General features: G+C 39.3%; 1 protein-coding gene across 2 annotated transcripts in view; it reads left to right on the forward strand.

Moving 5' to 3' along the window:
• The first annotated feature begins 371 nt into the window (after positions 1 to 371).
• trim44 (tripartite motif containing 44) overlaps positions 372 to 16,499 on the forward strand; it is a 49,610-nt gene continuing 33,482 nt past the window's right edge. Inside the window, exons 1-4 of one of the 2 annotated variants that reach the window (XM_085164812.1) lie at positions 372 to 678; positions 1,439 to 2,120; positions 3,355 to 3,432; positions 11,285 to 11,581. In XM_085164812.1, the coding sequence (XP_085020938.1) occupies positions 1,476 to 2,120; positions 3,355 to 3,432; positions 11,285 to 11,581 (1,020 nt within the window). In that variant the 5' untranslated portion in view covers positions 372 to 678; positions 1,439 to 1,475. The remainder of the gene's footprint in view (positions 679 to 1,438; positions 2,121 to 3,354; positions 3,433 to 11,284; positions 11,582 to 16,499) is intronic. The other variant, XM_085164811.1, reaches the window with a different exon arrangement.

Raw genomic sequence — 16,499 nt, forward strand, 5'->3', positions numbered from 1 at the left:
CATGGCTTTGTGAAGTCATCACAACCACTTATTAAAATATTTACATTAACGTATGCATACATTTCAGCGCATGTGTATATTTTGACTTTGTGTGAAAGTCCAGGTATATCTTGTTTTGAAACCCCTTAAAGATGCATGCTGTGCAAAGATTTCACCACAAAACAGTATGCCCCTGAACACCTCATCTAACCTCTTGACCGGTGATATATTAGCTACATGACAAGGTCATTGGGGCTTTTGGTGCATTTGTAAAGTAAAAATAGATAGATAAAATATTTATATGAATAAATAAAACACGGAAAAATGTTAACCCAAACACAAAAAATGCGAGGCTTCGGGTCAGAGTTTCTCTGTCTTGGTTTTACTCGTCAAACGAGTTTTCTCTCTCCCGCCTCTGTGTGTCTCTACCGTTCCCAAACACACAGGAGACTGCTAGCAGGAAGTAGAAAAAAAGAAGACAGCAGCTGACAAAAATAAGGAAGTAAACGTTGTCGGTTTAGAGCAGGAGCTCCCTTTGTGCTGTAAAGTAAAAGTAGATAAGTCGACAGCTCAGCAGCAGAATTCAAAGTACGACGGCTGCGCTAAGGAAGTTAGCCGTCAAGCTAATTCTTCACAGACTCCACATTAGCTCAGAACAAGCCCTGGAGAGAAAACACGAGGGAAGAGGAAGACAGACGAGTAAGTACACTCTGCAGACTGCTGCAAACTGCCCTGCAGGATGAGGGAGAAAATGTCTGTGTGTTTGTGTGAGGAGGCACTGTGTGAATGTGAGTAAGAGACAGAGAACTGGCAGAGAGGGGCGGTGGAAGAGCGAAAGAGGGGGAGTTTTCTCTCCATTACAGCACTTTTTCTATCGGTTGTTTGTGTCAGCAGTGGAGAGAGTACACAAACAGAGCTCAAGAGAGAAAGGCTTCGAGGAAAAAGAGAAAGGAGACAAAAAAAAGTGTGTACCAGCCAGGCATGCATCTGTGCTCTCTTCATTCTGTTCAGCTTCACTCCTGCAGAGTGGTCTCAAAAGGGGGTGGTGGTGAGTGCACATAAAGGCAAAAAAGAACAAGATATGAAAAGGTCAAGGCCTGGCGACATAACCAGGGAGGTGAAGGAAGGAGAGCAGGGGAGTGTTTGGTCATGCTGAGGGCACAGGAATACACACTCAGCACTTTCTGTTTGTGAGTCAGTAAACAATGTGAGTGTGTTTGCACACAAAGGCAGTTCAGTGACTGCAGATGTGGTGTGTGTATGTGTGGGGCTTGTGCTGTAATGTGGCACTCGATGGCATTTTGTCTAGATGCCTGACAACATCTGTTTCGGGAATATTAAATCAGAGGGGATTAGTCCTGAGAATCTTGGACTTTCCCTTGTGCAAAGATGAGATGTGTTTACAGAAGGTCACAGCTATTTATAACCCGTCTTCTTCTCACTGTTTCTCTCCTGTCAGACTTGGCTATCTGATACCTTGAATTTTTTCAGCCGCCATGGAGCACAACGGAGAACCTGAGACAGGTTCTAATGAACTGAAACAAGAAGAGTTGCCGCAGATGGACGGTTCATGTGATGCGTGCGAGCCTGATGAGGCCCAGCCAGCGACACAAGTGTGCCCCATCTGCAGTTTTGCCTTCTGCCCCATCCATGCAGACAGACACGCCAGCAGCACGCATCATGCGCTATTGCCCTATAACCCTGAAGGCACCCAGGCTAATGGTCTTGGCACAAACAGGGACTCCAGAGTTGGAGGCGCAGCTGAGGATGAAGCTGTGGGAGCAATGGCAGCTGAAATGGGTGCAAATCGTGGGATGGCACCTCTTGGAGTGGCAGTAGTTAATGGGAATGAGAGGGTTGATCTTGAGGAAGGAGAAGGAGCCCATAACTCTCCACCTGTGGAAGCAGAGCTCGGCGAGGGAGCTGAGGGTGCAGAAGCAGGGCCGGAGGCTGGGGCTGCTGAAGAAAATGGGAAGAGAAACACCGTGACAGTAGAGAGATTGCGTTGCAAGGAGCATGGCCAGGAGGGCTCCCTCTACTGTAAACCTGATGAGAAGATCATCTGTGTGGTGTGTGCTGTGCAAGGTGAGCACAAGGAACATGAGATCATAACTCTGCATGAAGCCTACGTTTGGCAGAAGGTGAGATGCACACTTATGTAAGGTTTATATTTATATATATATATATAGTGCGCCTAATCTTTATGGCATGCCCCCCAACAATATCTGCTATGAAACAGTGTCACATGTCTAGTTTGCATTTCTAATTTTGTATTAGGTAGTGTGCCAATCATTATCTTCAAGTTAATTTGAGAGGGCTATGTGCTCCATTTTAAATATAACAATGTCCCATGATAACCCGCAGTTCTTCATCAATAAATTAATTCTTACAGACACTTTTATTCCCGTGAAAGCTGTGAAAGAGAAATGAAACATTAAGAATACACCCCGATGTCCCTTTTGGTTTGGTGCCAATTATGGCTTCACCCCTACTCTGTTTTCCCAGATGGCCTTTTCTCTTCAGGCATTTTAAATAGAGCCACTGAGTCACAGGTTGTTTAGTGAAGCACTGCATTTGGTCCAGTAAGTCATGTTAATCTGTTGGATTTGTGGGGGAAAAGGTCCATCAAATCTGGGTTCATTTATGCAGAGCTTGGTGTTTCTGATTATTACAGTTTCATTTCAGGTCAGATGTTCAGCACACTGATCACATTTGGGCTGTGCTATTGCACAGAGGACGTTTTAACAAGGTGATATGATCAGAAACAAGGGTTAAGTTTTGAATTAATGTTATGAGCATAAGAGGTTTTTGTTTGTGAGCGGTGATATAAACTGATTTAGAAAGTCTGAGCAGAAGCCTTATTTTAAAATGGTCATGCAAAGTCAGTGAAACTTAACTGTCTAGAACTGCAGTGTTGTCTTTGGTGGTACAAACAAAAGTAGAGCAACACACTTAACTGACTTACATTTACAGACACATATGGATTGATTACAGACAAAGAGGGTCAGACATACAGCCCAAGGCCACAGTGTTTAGTCTAAACACCCCTTAGCTTTAATCCTGCTTCCTGTGTTAATGTACTCTTGTAGAGAAACGTTAACACCTTGTATGTTGCATATTAAAATATGTAATATTGTAGTCTGTAGTCTCCTCAAAATGTTGTCATACTACCAGAAGAGGTTTTTTTGGCACTGTTCTTGTGTAGAGTTATAAACTAAACTAACTCTTTTGATTGAGTGCAAGATTAAGGTCAAAAAATAATTAGCCTGCTGCATGTCTTGTTTGACTTGCACAAAAAGAATATCTGTGTTTGTGCTGTTATTATAGTGGCCTACTGTGCTGTGTTTACCGCTTGTTTGTCTGTTGTATCTGCAGAGCAGGCAGGGTTATGACCTGCTGGGCTGTACACAACAGATGGCTGAGAAGATCAAGACCAAGTGGACCAACCCTGAGGTGAGTGCTAACTCCTGTGTACAGAAGCCTAACACTTGTTATACAGCAAAGAACCATTTTTAGAAAACCTCTCCCAAAAAAGCTGCACGCATCTGTTCTTAATTATTGAGCTCATGCCGGCACTTATTTAAATGAAGTTTGAATATATTTGTGGTGATAAAAGGTGGTTTTAAATTCCATGCAAGGGGTGACGGGGCACCATTTGTATATTAATTTGGATTTTAGTGAGATTGTGCTATGTGTTTTGAATTTGAATATGCAGATTATTTTTGAAGCTTACATTTAAGAGACAGCTGAACAACCAGTGTATTTAACATTAAGTGTCCTAGTGTTACAGAATATAGATATAAGAGGTTTGAGTTAGAGATCAAACAGCAGTGTAGTTATACAAATAACCAGTTGCTTGAAGGTTTTTTACTTACTTGGGAGTGACTCCAGAGTCAAGAAAATGATGGTCGATTTTAAGTCATATCCATGGACGTATTTAGGGCAAGCAGTGTCAGTCATCCTAACAAACTGAAGCTGCAGGCACTGGGCATTTCTATATTTTAAATGCAAATGCATATTTATGCTGGCACAGTTGGGATGTCACTGATATGAAGTTCTTGTATGCATTATTTCTTTGGCATGGCTTCTTTTTTAAAAAAAAAAAGATGAATAGCAATTTTTAAAAAAAAATCAACTAGGTTATAGATGTAGCAGCAACTTGTTTGATTTTGTAGGTTCTGTAGCTACGATCGAACATTATTTGAAGCCCTAACAAGGCAAAAGACAAAAAGATATTAGTCTGTTACATTTTTTTGTGTGCAGTTATAAATATGTAGTATCAGAAACGGCAGTCTAAAATAGAAGTAGATTATGTCTTAAAGGGATTCAGCATTGTGTATATTCATTGTGCTGCTCCATGCACAGACCAGAGATATTCCCTATTGTGTTAGGTTTCTGCAGATAGAAGTCAGCTTGAAGCGTGGCTTCATTGTGTGATTACTGAGTCATGACGTTTTTAGACTTCGGTTGATTTCACTTTTTTGACTCAGCACTTCTGTGCCAAGTCAGAGGTTGTATTTTTCAAAGTGACTGTGATCTAGGCATTGTCATGTAAAAAACATAAAGAGTGCTGAATACTGAATGCCCCGTAGCTGTTGTTAAACCCTTTTTGAACTGGGTAAGCTGACAAAAAGAAAAAATCAAGTGTTCAGTCTTTGACTCAGAATATGCATATGGTGTAAAATACAATAAAAATTGCAATTAATTTTTATTATTTTATAATTCATAATTAAGGCAATAAGGGGGACGAATTATCCAATATAATAATGAAGGTCGTATCTTTACAGGACTGTTGTGCTATTTCACTACTTTTGTTTACTTGTTAAATCCACTCAAATTCTATGCAGGGCTGGCTTTGTGTGCCAGCATCTTACTGTCAGTTGTGCCTTCTGCAAATGCACCTGCTGGTGTAAGCATTGAGAGGCGGGATATGTGACATAGATTTGTTTCTTCTTCTCAGATTGTCTCAATCATCATGACACAGCTGTAACCTTACTTTACCATTTTCATCAAATCTTTTCCAGGTTGCCCTCCAAAAACAAACACGGTAACCTTTTTCTTAACGTCAGCCTAAACAAAAGCTATTCAAACTGAATTTTCATGACAAGTCAACCTTGAAAGCAGTTGCTGTATTTCCATTACAGATGCTATAGCGGGGGCATGTTCTGCCACTGAAAATAAAACCTGACCACATATACCTAGGAGTTGTGCACTGAGAGGTGTGACAAACAAATGCAGGATTGGGAATGTGCGTCCGCGGTCTCGGCTATTTACCATTTAAAGCTGCAGGACCTGTTCTCTCTCTCAACCACCTCTGCAGCCCCTGTTCTGCTGTATGCTTTGCTTTTATAACTGTGTCAGAACCCATCGGTGAGCCGTGGCACACGAGAGCATTGTTGAATACATGCAGAGATGTGACCCAAGCACAGTGGCGTAGTGTAACCGGTTAATTAGAGTGGCCTGTGAGAGAGAACACGTTTTCTGGCAGCCAACACCCCACCCAAGTTCATGTGTATTATCATAGTAAAATATCAGTGCCACCCCAAGGACTTCCTGAACATTTAGTCTGGGGTTGTTTCGCTGTGGATGTGCAGCAGTGTGCTTACTGAAAACCTCTTCCCTGTTGCTCACAGGGCACTGTGTTAGAGACTATTATGTGGTATGTCGGCATGTCCTCTCGGCTCTCTCAAATGTCAGCGTCACTTATTATGCATGACAGGCAAGTCAGAATGACTACCTGTGCTGAGAAAAGTTGGGTGTGTGTGTGTGCACATATAAAATAGAGGGTGAAGAAAAAGAGGAGCTGGAGGAGTTTAAATTGCATGGTATTGACATCTTAAAACACTTCAGAGAGAAAGAGGGTCTGAGTGGCTCTGTGTGTAGGTGAGAGGTGGATAAATGATTTAACCCTTGGCTTGCATTTGCTTATTAATTCTAATCTGCTTATGTACTTTGCCACAGGCTTGGGGATTTTAATCTCTGAGCTCATATTGTAATTCTCCACAGGGGACTAGAATATAAGGGGGGAAAACAGTGATGAAGCTGCATACATATTAATAGAGGGCCAGAGGCGTAACATAATTTGAGGAGTAACGATGGCGGTCTGTCAGTCAGCCAGTTACCTGAAGTTTAACTATAGTAACAGTGCAGGTGAAGCATGTTGGGGTACGTAGTCAGCATATTTACCTCGTCTCATGTTTTATTTACTTTTTACTTGTTTCTGCCAACCAGGATGCCGTCTAGGGCACATGCAGTCCACAGAGCCTCTCAGCTACAGAGAGAAGAGTCCATTAGCAGCACAGCAGTAGCAGCTCAGTCACAACTGTGTATGTGTGTGCAGTGGCTACATCCATTTTCCCTGCCTCATAAAATCTACAAGAGCAGCAGACACATTAAAGGTGTCTTAGGAAGCTGAGGTTGAGGAATAGACAGGAGAGACGTGAAAAGACTTGGCAGACTTGGTAGTGTTAGGTTTATTCACCCCTCTCTACTAGGGCTGGGCTATATCATACCGTTCACGGTAATACCGGTGTAATGTTGGGCAACGATAGGAAAATGAAATATGGCGATAGAATATGGGTAAAACGCGCATGCGCAGTGCCTATGTTTACATACACACATGGCGGCGACGCAGAATGAGAAGAGCGAAAGCGGATCGTTGAATGAAACTGATGAACCAGACTTGGTTTGTAAAAATGCTGCAACTTCAGTGGGGGAACTGGTTTAGCTTTCGTCCGTCAGATACACAACAAAGCACTATTTTTGGTAGAGCATGCTAGCGGGCCGTCGTTATTACCGTGTTGTTTGGAAAATACGGCACACTTAAAATCAATCCTTTGATTTTTCTGAAAGTCGACAGTGCCCCTTATAATCCCGCGTTTCTTATGTATGAGTTCTGGTTGTGTTTACTGACCTCGAAACGATTTTATGTACACGGCGCTCGAAAATCTGTCAAATGTTTCAGTACGACTTTGCTAAGCTACAAAGCCGCACCGCTTGATGGATTGTCGGAGCATTACGGCTATCGTAGGCGGAGCCTCGCGGAGTGATACGTACTGTGCTTCAACATAATATTACCGTATTGTGTGTGTGTATAACCTCTTTTAAGTTTTGTGGATATTATACATGGTTATGCTGAGGATATATCGGCCAGTCTCCACTGGAAATGCCTTTTGGTTAAACTGTCAGCGAGGAATTTGCATTTGCACTGTTACATGTTTATATGACTTTAATGCACATAAAAAAACAGCTGCTTGTTTAAGTGAAAATACATTGATGGGGGTTTTTTTTGCACTAATAAAGTTGTGGAGTTGTAAAGTATTTTGTCTTGTGTCAATTATATCGTCAGTTATATCGTTATCGCAAATTTTCAAATGTATATTGTGATAAATATTTTTGGTCATATCGCCCTGCTCTACTCTCTACCTTGTCCTATTCTTTCTCTTCCTACCTCCTTTTGCTCTTTAGAGCTGTCACTCCCCTTTTATTTTGCCATTTTCATTGAATTTATCATGTATAATGATACATGATAAATTCCAGAGAATTTCATGGCTGACATTCCTTTAGTCAAAAACAAATGAAAAGGTGTTGGAAATTGAAACTATGCTATTGTGAAACCAAACACCTCATGTTTCATTTTATAACTTCCGCCACTTCCCTTTTTTCTTATTGTTTTATATGACTATAGCAGAGCTGTTTTTATTCAAATCAATTATCTGTCTCTTGCTTTGTTGTGTTAGAGGCTAAATTGGAAAATCTAGTTTCTGGGAGAGATAAAGGAGAGCGAGGGAGAGTAGTGTTCACTTGGAACAGGGCCACTGTTGCTAAGGGCAAGGACAGTTCAAATCCATTTAGTCCTAATGTTCTATTAATGCTTTTTAGGCCTTTTTAAAAAAGCATCACACCAAACAGAGCTGTGAATAGATAGTAGAGTCTGCTGTGATTTGGAACAACAGAGAAACATATCTATCTGAACTCTGTCGCTTAAAATAAATCCCTAAAGCATAAACCTTTTTACCACTCCACTTTAAAAAAAAAAAGAAAAAAGAGATGCTTATTTTTCATCTGTTAAAAACAGGGAAAGTTTGAAACTGTGTATCAGTCAGTTAATTTTAGATGTTTTGATCATTATGCTGATAGACCGTAGCAGTCTTTTGAAACTTTTGGAGTTAACTACAAATTAAAACGGCATTTTATTTTTATTTTTTTAATGATGAATTTAATGAAGTTTCATTGTGGTTTAAAATGTTAAGATGAAAAACTCCTTTGATATTGTTGTGAGCTGTATCCATTTTAGTGTGTCCTGATGTCTAATCATAATCATTAAAGGAAAGGTAGTCCCTCGAACATATTTTAAAACCAGAGGTGATAGATCTTTTAGAGCGGTGGCCCCCAGATTGTGGAATGCTCTCCCTCCATCATTACATTGCCTTGATTGTATTTATTCTTTTAAAAAGCAACTTAAGACTCATTTATTTAGATTGGCTTTTAATTAGATTTGTGCTGTGTTTTATTATTAATGTATTTTATGTATTTCTGTTTTATATTACTGTGAAGCACTTTGTGGTTTTTATCCTGTGAAAAGTGCTATATAAATAAATTGATTTGATAATCAAAGTAATAGAAACCTGGCAATTATTTTTAAAGTTATGTTGTTTATTTTTCCTTTCAATGGCCTTGGTTCTTTTTCTGAATTTTATTTTTCCGGCCCTAGTGAATAACACGACCAGTTACAAATTCCAGTCTTAGCAGAAAGTCGAGGCCATTCTCCGTCTTGCTGTGTTATTAACACAGCTGCTGCTTTTATAATTCAGTCACTAATGGTGTAAAACAAGGACGTAGCTTATGGGTCACAAAAATAAGCTAATGCGAAAGTGTTTTCAACTTGCATTCTATTTATAGGCCACCAGGTGGCGATAGCTGTAGTTCCAAAAAGACTTCCGATCTTTGGAAGTCTATGGAAAAACAGCTTTTTTTTCTTTCCCTCCAACTTTGTAAATCTTGGTCATTTTGTTTCAGAATGGAGGGTTATTCATGTAGGTTGCAATTTTACAATCAGTCCTTCTCCTTTTTTCATGTATTTATTTGTTTGTTTGATTTGGATTTTCTTCTAATATCGAGGCTTCAAAATGGCACTTAAGAAACAAATGAATGCTCACGCTGTATCTTTACTCCATCTAGTTCCCAGTAATAGTGGACTGTTGTCCCTCCTGAGGCCTCATTTTGTGCCTTTAGTTTGCAGCATTGCAAATGAAGATTAGCACGCATGAGTGCTTCTTCCTTCTTCCTTTCCAATCGGGACAAATTCTCAGAGAAGCTTCATTGCTGAGTGAAAGGTCCAATGGCAGAGAGCTCTTGCTTCTCAACAAACAAAGAACTGATCCAGGATCACAGCCTCCATCTGCCTCAAAGGCCATGGGGCCTCACAGAGAACCAACAGAGATGGTTGAGAGAGAGGCTGCCTAATTCCGTGTATTCATACCATAGCGTTGGCTTTGGGAAGCTTGTTCTTTATGGTTCCTCACTGTGGCAAAAAAGACTGTGTACAGTCCTTTTGTGTACAGGCATTTTCCCAGATTATTAGAATGTTTAAAATCGAAATTCTACAGTGAAAAACGTTCATCTGTCCATGTTTTTGCTCACATAGTTGTGAACCCCTGCCTATTTATAGTCCTGAGGCACTCACTGTCTCAACTTTACTCTGTTGCATCTTTCCTGACATATTAAATATTTTGCCTTGTTAGAATTAACTTCAGAGTGTTTTTTTTTTAATAAAAAGTAATACAGCTTCTCAGTTTCAGCATTGGTGTGTTTTCTTGGTACTATTTTCTATAAACTTTAAATTATTTGAAAACTATTGCATTTTCTTTTTATTTACCTCCCACACAGCACACAGTTGTTTTGGCATTTTAGAATAAATGAACTCGGAGAGAGTCATCTAGTCCAGCGGTCCCCAACCTTTTTTGCGCCACGGACTGGTTTATGCCCGACATTATTTTCACGGACCGGCCTTTAAGGTGTCGCGAATAAATACAACAAAATAAAACTAGTACCGGTACCGGAAAAAGAAGATTTATTCATAACACACGTGAAAAGACCCAGGAAAACCGAGTTAACGATAAAAACGATAACAAAATAACACTGAAAACCGATAAAAACCCTGAAAACCATACATTTCACACCTGAGCCTCAACTCTCGCGGCCCGGTACCAAACGACTCACGGACCAGTACCGCTGATCTAGTCAATGCTGGTCCTTTCTCTCCAGTATTCTACAATGGGGGGCTTTAATACACGTAGGTCTTGACAATGAATGAAACTTTGTTACTAGTCTAACCCAGTTGTAGTTTTTTGTTCTTAATCTGAGAGAAATATATTCATGGCATTGATTTTGGTGAAGATAAGAGAATGAGCAATGTGCATGTTTTTCTCTCCTCACACAAAGAAAGTAAATTAAAAGTGTTACTTCTTGCGCTTGGTTTAATGGGCAATTTGGAGAATCTGATTGCTTGTGCAGAAATGGCAAATACACGATAAAACTTTGGGCCCCCAGGGGCCATGGCTCTGCCAACCTTAGTAAAGACTGATGATTCTTTGCTTCACTGGAGAGAGGGAGACTGAGGGGAAACAAGATTAAATAGATGGAAAGGAAGGGAGTGAAGTTCTGCTCAAGGGAAAACGGGAGACAGAGCAGCTGATGTTCCTAAATTGAAGCAATTATATTCAGGAGCAGAGATCATGACAAGGGATTTTGGGTTATTTTACCTCATGACAGCATCTTCATTGGAGGTGGAGTTTTGTCTAGACAGAAGAACTGCAGGAACGAGTTTGTTTATTGAGGTGTTTTAACGTAATGAGTCATAGCTAAAGAGAGGCTCGTTGGGGAATGGGCAAAGGAATTAAAAAGGTATCTCAGTGAGCAGTTCTGCTGCCTTGAAAGCCAAACAGATGGCTTGCTGTGGTAGAAGGAGCCTCTGAGATCTCTATCTGCAGATGGGATGCATGGAGTTTGCCTTTGGGGAATCTAATATATGCTATCAATTAGTTAATGCATGACAGACACCTGTAGGCTTGCTGGAATAATGTTCACATTTAAATGTATAAAGTCCCTATCTGACCCTCACATGCATTGCTTTTAATTGCTTTTCCCCCCGCATTCAGATTCTGAGTAGCTCATTGTGGTTTATTCTGGTTAATTTGTGGCGGCTGTATATCTGTGTTTTGTGGTGAGTTAAATTTGCCCTGTTTATTCTTTCTTTCTCATTGTTTCCTTCTTTGTCTCTTTGAACTCTTTCTACATATCTTAGATGTCTACTGAGGAACTTGAGGAGTATGTGAACAGTCAGTTTGAGGAGCTCCGCAAATTGGTGCTACTGGAAGAGAAGAGGACCCTTCACCTGGTCGACCTTAAAGAAGCCTTCCTCACAGCATCTGCTGCTGAGAAAATCGCAGAGATCACTGTTGAGACTGAAAAGCTTCAGGAAGAAATGGCCAACATAACACACCAGCTATGCCTGCTGGAGCAGGCTGAGGCGCAGGCAATAGCTCCTGTAGTGGCAGTAGAGGCCCTGTTAGCAGGGCCTGGAGCAGCTCACAGAGTGCCGGTAAGAGTAGCATTCATAACATTTTCTTTTTTATGAGGGATGTTTACCTTCTTAAACTTTTTAAATGCAATGGGGAATATAATTGTTTCCTCTAAGTTGGTGCCTTTTACGCTACCTATTTGTTTGACCAGTTAAGCAGGAACTATAGTGTTGCAGAGACTATATAAAAGCAGTCATTCCTGTTTTACTATAATGAAATCTGCCTGTGGGACACATCCCATCTTGATGCATTGTAATGCAAAGTCACCAGACGAGTCCACACATTCTCAGACACTAACATCTACCTAGAGCGTTAAGCTTACTGTCAAAATGTACGTCGTGAATCAAAGCATGCCAGCAGGCTCGCAGCCACAGAAACTATACCGCACCCAGTACACTGGAGCCTTTCCATTTGCATATTTAAACAAGCTTGTTTACTAACTAGACCTAAAAATGTCATTTACATACCAGTCTTAGAACATTAACCAAGTGCTCAAGAAATTTAATGAAAAGCCAGTGTCTTACTTGCATGTTTGATTGAACTTAGCACCCTAATTAGCAACATCACAGCACAAGGTCTGTTGAGAGGATTTTGAAAGAATGATTAACTCATGTAACATGAGAATATGCTTGTAAAATCAGTGCTATTGCTCTTATCTAAAAAAGGTTATAGGTAGTTTTAAGGTAGGATGATTAGAGAACAAGAACCGCAACACAGAACAGTTATCAGCGTTACATAATGCTGTGTTTATTTGCTTGTGATTAGGCCTGAAAACGGTCTTGCACATGAGGTCTTTGTTTAAAGATGAATGCTGTCAGCCATGGGCGCTTGATCCCAGGTCGTCTACTTGAAAGGATTTTCTTCCAAGTACTTAAGAAACCTTCTGCAAACAGCAACATTTATAAGGAGAACAGGTGCCATCATACACAGCTTTGTTCCAAGTGAAAAGAGTATTTATTCATTATACATTATACTTATATATATTGAAATTGTGTTTTCAGAATGTTCTCTCCTCTGTTAATGTGATGCATGTAGATAGATGCAGATAAAGCCTAAGCTTTTGGCTGCAATGTAAGGCCAAATACTAGGGATGCAACGATACCATTTTTTTCAAACTGATACGATACCGATACTTGGATCTGAGTACTTGCCGATACAGAGTACAAAAAACAATACTTCTACCACACACACACAAATGCAATGAATTGGAAGACAGGTTTCATTATATTCCCTGCCGATAAAAAATAAAATCTTAATAAAAATGACCACAAAAAAATTTCAAGTGAAAAATAAGCACTTCTGTTAAATTATTGCAGAGTCTCCACATTGTAATTTTACAAAATATCACTGAGCTATTGGCACTGTCTCGAGCTTTCAGAATAATAAATAAACACTTCTGTTTGGAATAAAATAAATACAAATTAGGTTTGCGAATAAATTAAACTTTTAAATTATTGCAGAGTGTCCATATTGTAAACAAACAAACAAAATAATTATTATAAAATAAATAATAAATAAAATAATAATTGGCCCCCTAGTGGCCAATCTAAAAAAACTACAACAGAAATGACAAGCCACCCTCTGATTAATGAAATAAGTTGGTATCGGTTAACTTTTACGAGTATGAGTACACACACATTTTACAGTATCGGTATCGGTGCATCCCTACCAAATACCCTTTTGCTATAGTATTGGCCTTATATATATATAAACACATTTAGTCTTTTTACATCTTGGCCGCTTGGTGAAAGTTTACACCTTGTGCCAAAGAACTGCACACACCTGCACATGTGTGCAACTACACTATATATTATAGAGGTTTGCATGTATGTGAACTCTTGCACAGTAAAGGGTTGCAACCCATCTCCTCACATGTGCATCAAACTGTGTGGCACTCCACTGCGTGTCTCATTTGAAAATTGAGGAGAAGGCTTTTACTGCTCATGGCCCCAAATTAAAATATCGCATTGGTCCATTTGTCACTCTCTATATTTCAGTCACTGCAGTTAAGAGAGGAGACTTGAGTGTTCCCTGGAGGTTCTGTGCACAACTAAGTAGGTTGTAGTAATAGCGGTAGCTGATGTGTAGATTGCTTTATGGCCCTAAATGAATGTCGATGGGTAAGCTGTTTGTCGTCATGTGTTAGTTATTAATGGAGTAACTAAAAAGCAGCGTTATTCGTTTACTGGAGATTTGTGTCGGCACAGAAAGAGAAGTTAAGTAGCTGCTCACTTATTACGTATCTTGCTGTGTACTCAAGCAAATATACACTGACGCTATCACTCACTTGTTCATCTACAACATTTTGGTGCTCCCACAGCGCTTGTAACTGTTGCATGTTTCATGTAGTCCTCCTACAGTGTGTTGGGTAACAACCTTTCATGTTGTCATGGATGAAACTAACATTTATGACGACTCCACCAATTATTGATAGGACTGGATGTTTAGGCAAATTTGGTCTTTTTAAGGGGGTTTTTAAAGTCTTTTTAAAGTTTTATCTAGGCTGGATGGGAGCCTTAGTACACAACCATTTAACCCTTTAAGACCTACCATAGAACCAAGTCCGCCAGAGCTTATATTATATTTTTACATGCTGTGGAGCCATTTTTGGGAGCATTTCAAGTTGCTAAACATCAATACAACCATTATAGCCCAGATTTTAATAATATGTATGCATTAAGTGCATAGTAATTACATAAATTGCAAAAAAGTGCAATAAACTACAAAAAAATTGAAAATCATTTTTGTTTTTTTAACATATATTTCTAGTTAGAGAAATTTAAGAGGCTTATCCCTCAAAACTGTAAATACAAAAAAGTTGCACAAAATAGTTTCCCACCACAGGAAATTTATTTTGAGTGTCTTCATAGTTTTATTTGTGAAATACACCAATTTTTATACACTGCAGGAAAAACTAAAATAAATATTATAATGCAAATTTGCAAAAAAGCAGCATATGCATCAAAATAAACTATTTCCAGCAGTGCAATATGAGTCCTAAGCATCCCAGAAACGACACAGAAAGTCATAAAGTCAAAGATAACTTTTAAAAACACCAGTATAGGCTCATGAGGTTATATGGTAAAAAACTACATTTCAGCGAAAATGACATCACTTTCGGTTTCAGGCAGGTCATGGCGGACATGCGATAGTTCGCGCGGATGGACATAGGAAGTGTTATGAACAGCTGATCGGATCGGCAAAGCGTGTTTCTGGAATATTATGTTTGTGTTGCTGCAAGCGCTTTTTATGCAGTTTTTGCAAAGCTATATGTGGAAGGAAACTGTGACCGAGGACAAGCTGATGGCATAAGATGTAAGTACAACTCCTCCGGTTTCATATGCAAAAAATTATTGCACTAGCTCACGTGGTTGCAGAGCTACCGGGATTTAAAAATAGTTACGCAAAACAGAGCGTGTCCGCTCCAACCGGTTTTAAAGGATTAAGGTCCGTCTATGATGGTAGATGATAAATGGTATGTTGGTTCCTGGTCAGAATCTGGTTGGGTCACACTATGAATTTTATAGAATTTACCCAAAACCACACTTGTGTTTACTTGGTGCTTTAGGTAGTTTGTTAGATGTTGTGCTTTGGATCCATTATTTTCCTCCTTTTCTGGGACTAGTTTCCACACCATGATGCTGCAACCACAGTTTTCAATTGTGTGGATTATACTAATGAAGTGAGGCTCAGTGCCTGGTTTCATGTGGTTGGGAAATGTGGCCAAATGGTTCATTTCCGATGCTTTATAGCACTCCATCTCTCTATAAAAATCTTATTGGTGAAGTGCCGTGCTACTGATTGTGCTTCTGTAAGGATTTCCCGTGATGAATTAACAATATATTTCCATAGCCTTCCTTTGGTTTGACACTGTGGAGAATTACATCCAGACTTATACAGAAGGGGTCTGAAAAGTTTTCACATGCTGTATGCGGTCCCTGTTTGCTTTTTTGAATTACTGTTTATTTCTCTTCTTGTAAAGCTCAATCTAATCCTGCTAGCCCGGGAGCTACAGTTCACCCTCCAGCCCTTTTGGAATTGGTGCTCTGAGTTAAACTTTTTACAAGAAAAGAAGGATTTATTTTTTCAGACAATTGCTGCTTTGTATGCATATCAAGGCCAAATACTGTGGCCATGTAATTGCAAGTCTGTGGGATATATAAGCTAGGATGTAAAATATATCTTGCACTTATCCTTTTAACATTCTTTGGATGAAAATTAAACAATTGGAAGGAGTTAGACAAAAATATTAAAAGTTACAGTCTGTTTGTTATCACATTGCTCAATTTCCATCTTTTCATTAAAAAGTGGCTGTAGGTACTCATTTATATAATCATTAAATTTGTGTTTACTTAAACAATTACTGATGATAGTACAGTAATTAAAAAAACACACATGCCCCGGGGCAGGAGTCTTACAGCTAAAAGGGCAATATGTGTCAGCTAAAATATCCATACAGATACACAGAGAGCACAGCAAACACTGTAACTGAACATGCACATTAAAACGACAGGACTATAGAAGATGGTACACAACAGGTGCATGACTGTAGACTAAACACGGTTAATACTGTGTAGACAGAGTTTATGTGAAATGCTTAGCGTATAAGTACTGAATTGGATTTCGAAGTTCTCAGAAATATATCTTTGAAAAACAGACACAGAGCCTCACTAAGCTATATAGAAGATGCAGCATGAACAGAAAGCTAAGAAGCCTCATTATTCAGGCAATCTGAGTCAGAGAAAGTGACCTAACCCTCACTTAGTTCTGACCCAAGTCTGCTTTGTTCGGTTTTAATATTTTATACATGTTAGCAGGATTTTGGTTTAAACCATTTGAAAATGATAAGAAATAATATTTTAACAATAATTTTTCTTTTTTTGCATTCATTTTTTCTATATCTATTATTTATGACTGTACAAATGGGGTGTCAAATGA

Source organism: Neolamprologus multifasciatus, chromosome 7 (genome assembly GCF_963576455.1).
Source record: "Neolamprologus multifasciatus chromosome 7, fNeoMul1.2, whole genome shotgun sequence".
Taxonomy (NCBI): Eukaryota; Metazoa; Chordata; class Actinopteri; order Cichliformes; family Cichlidae; genus Neolamprologus; species Neolamprologus multifasciatus.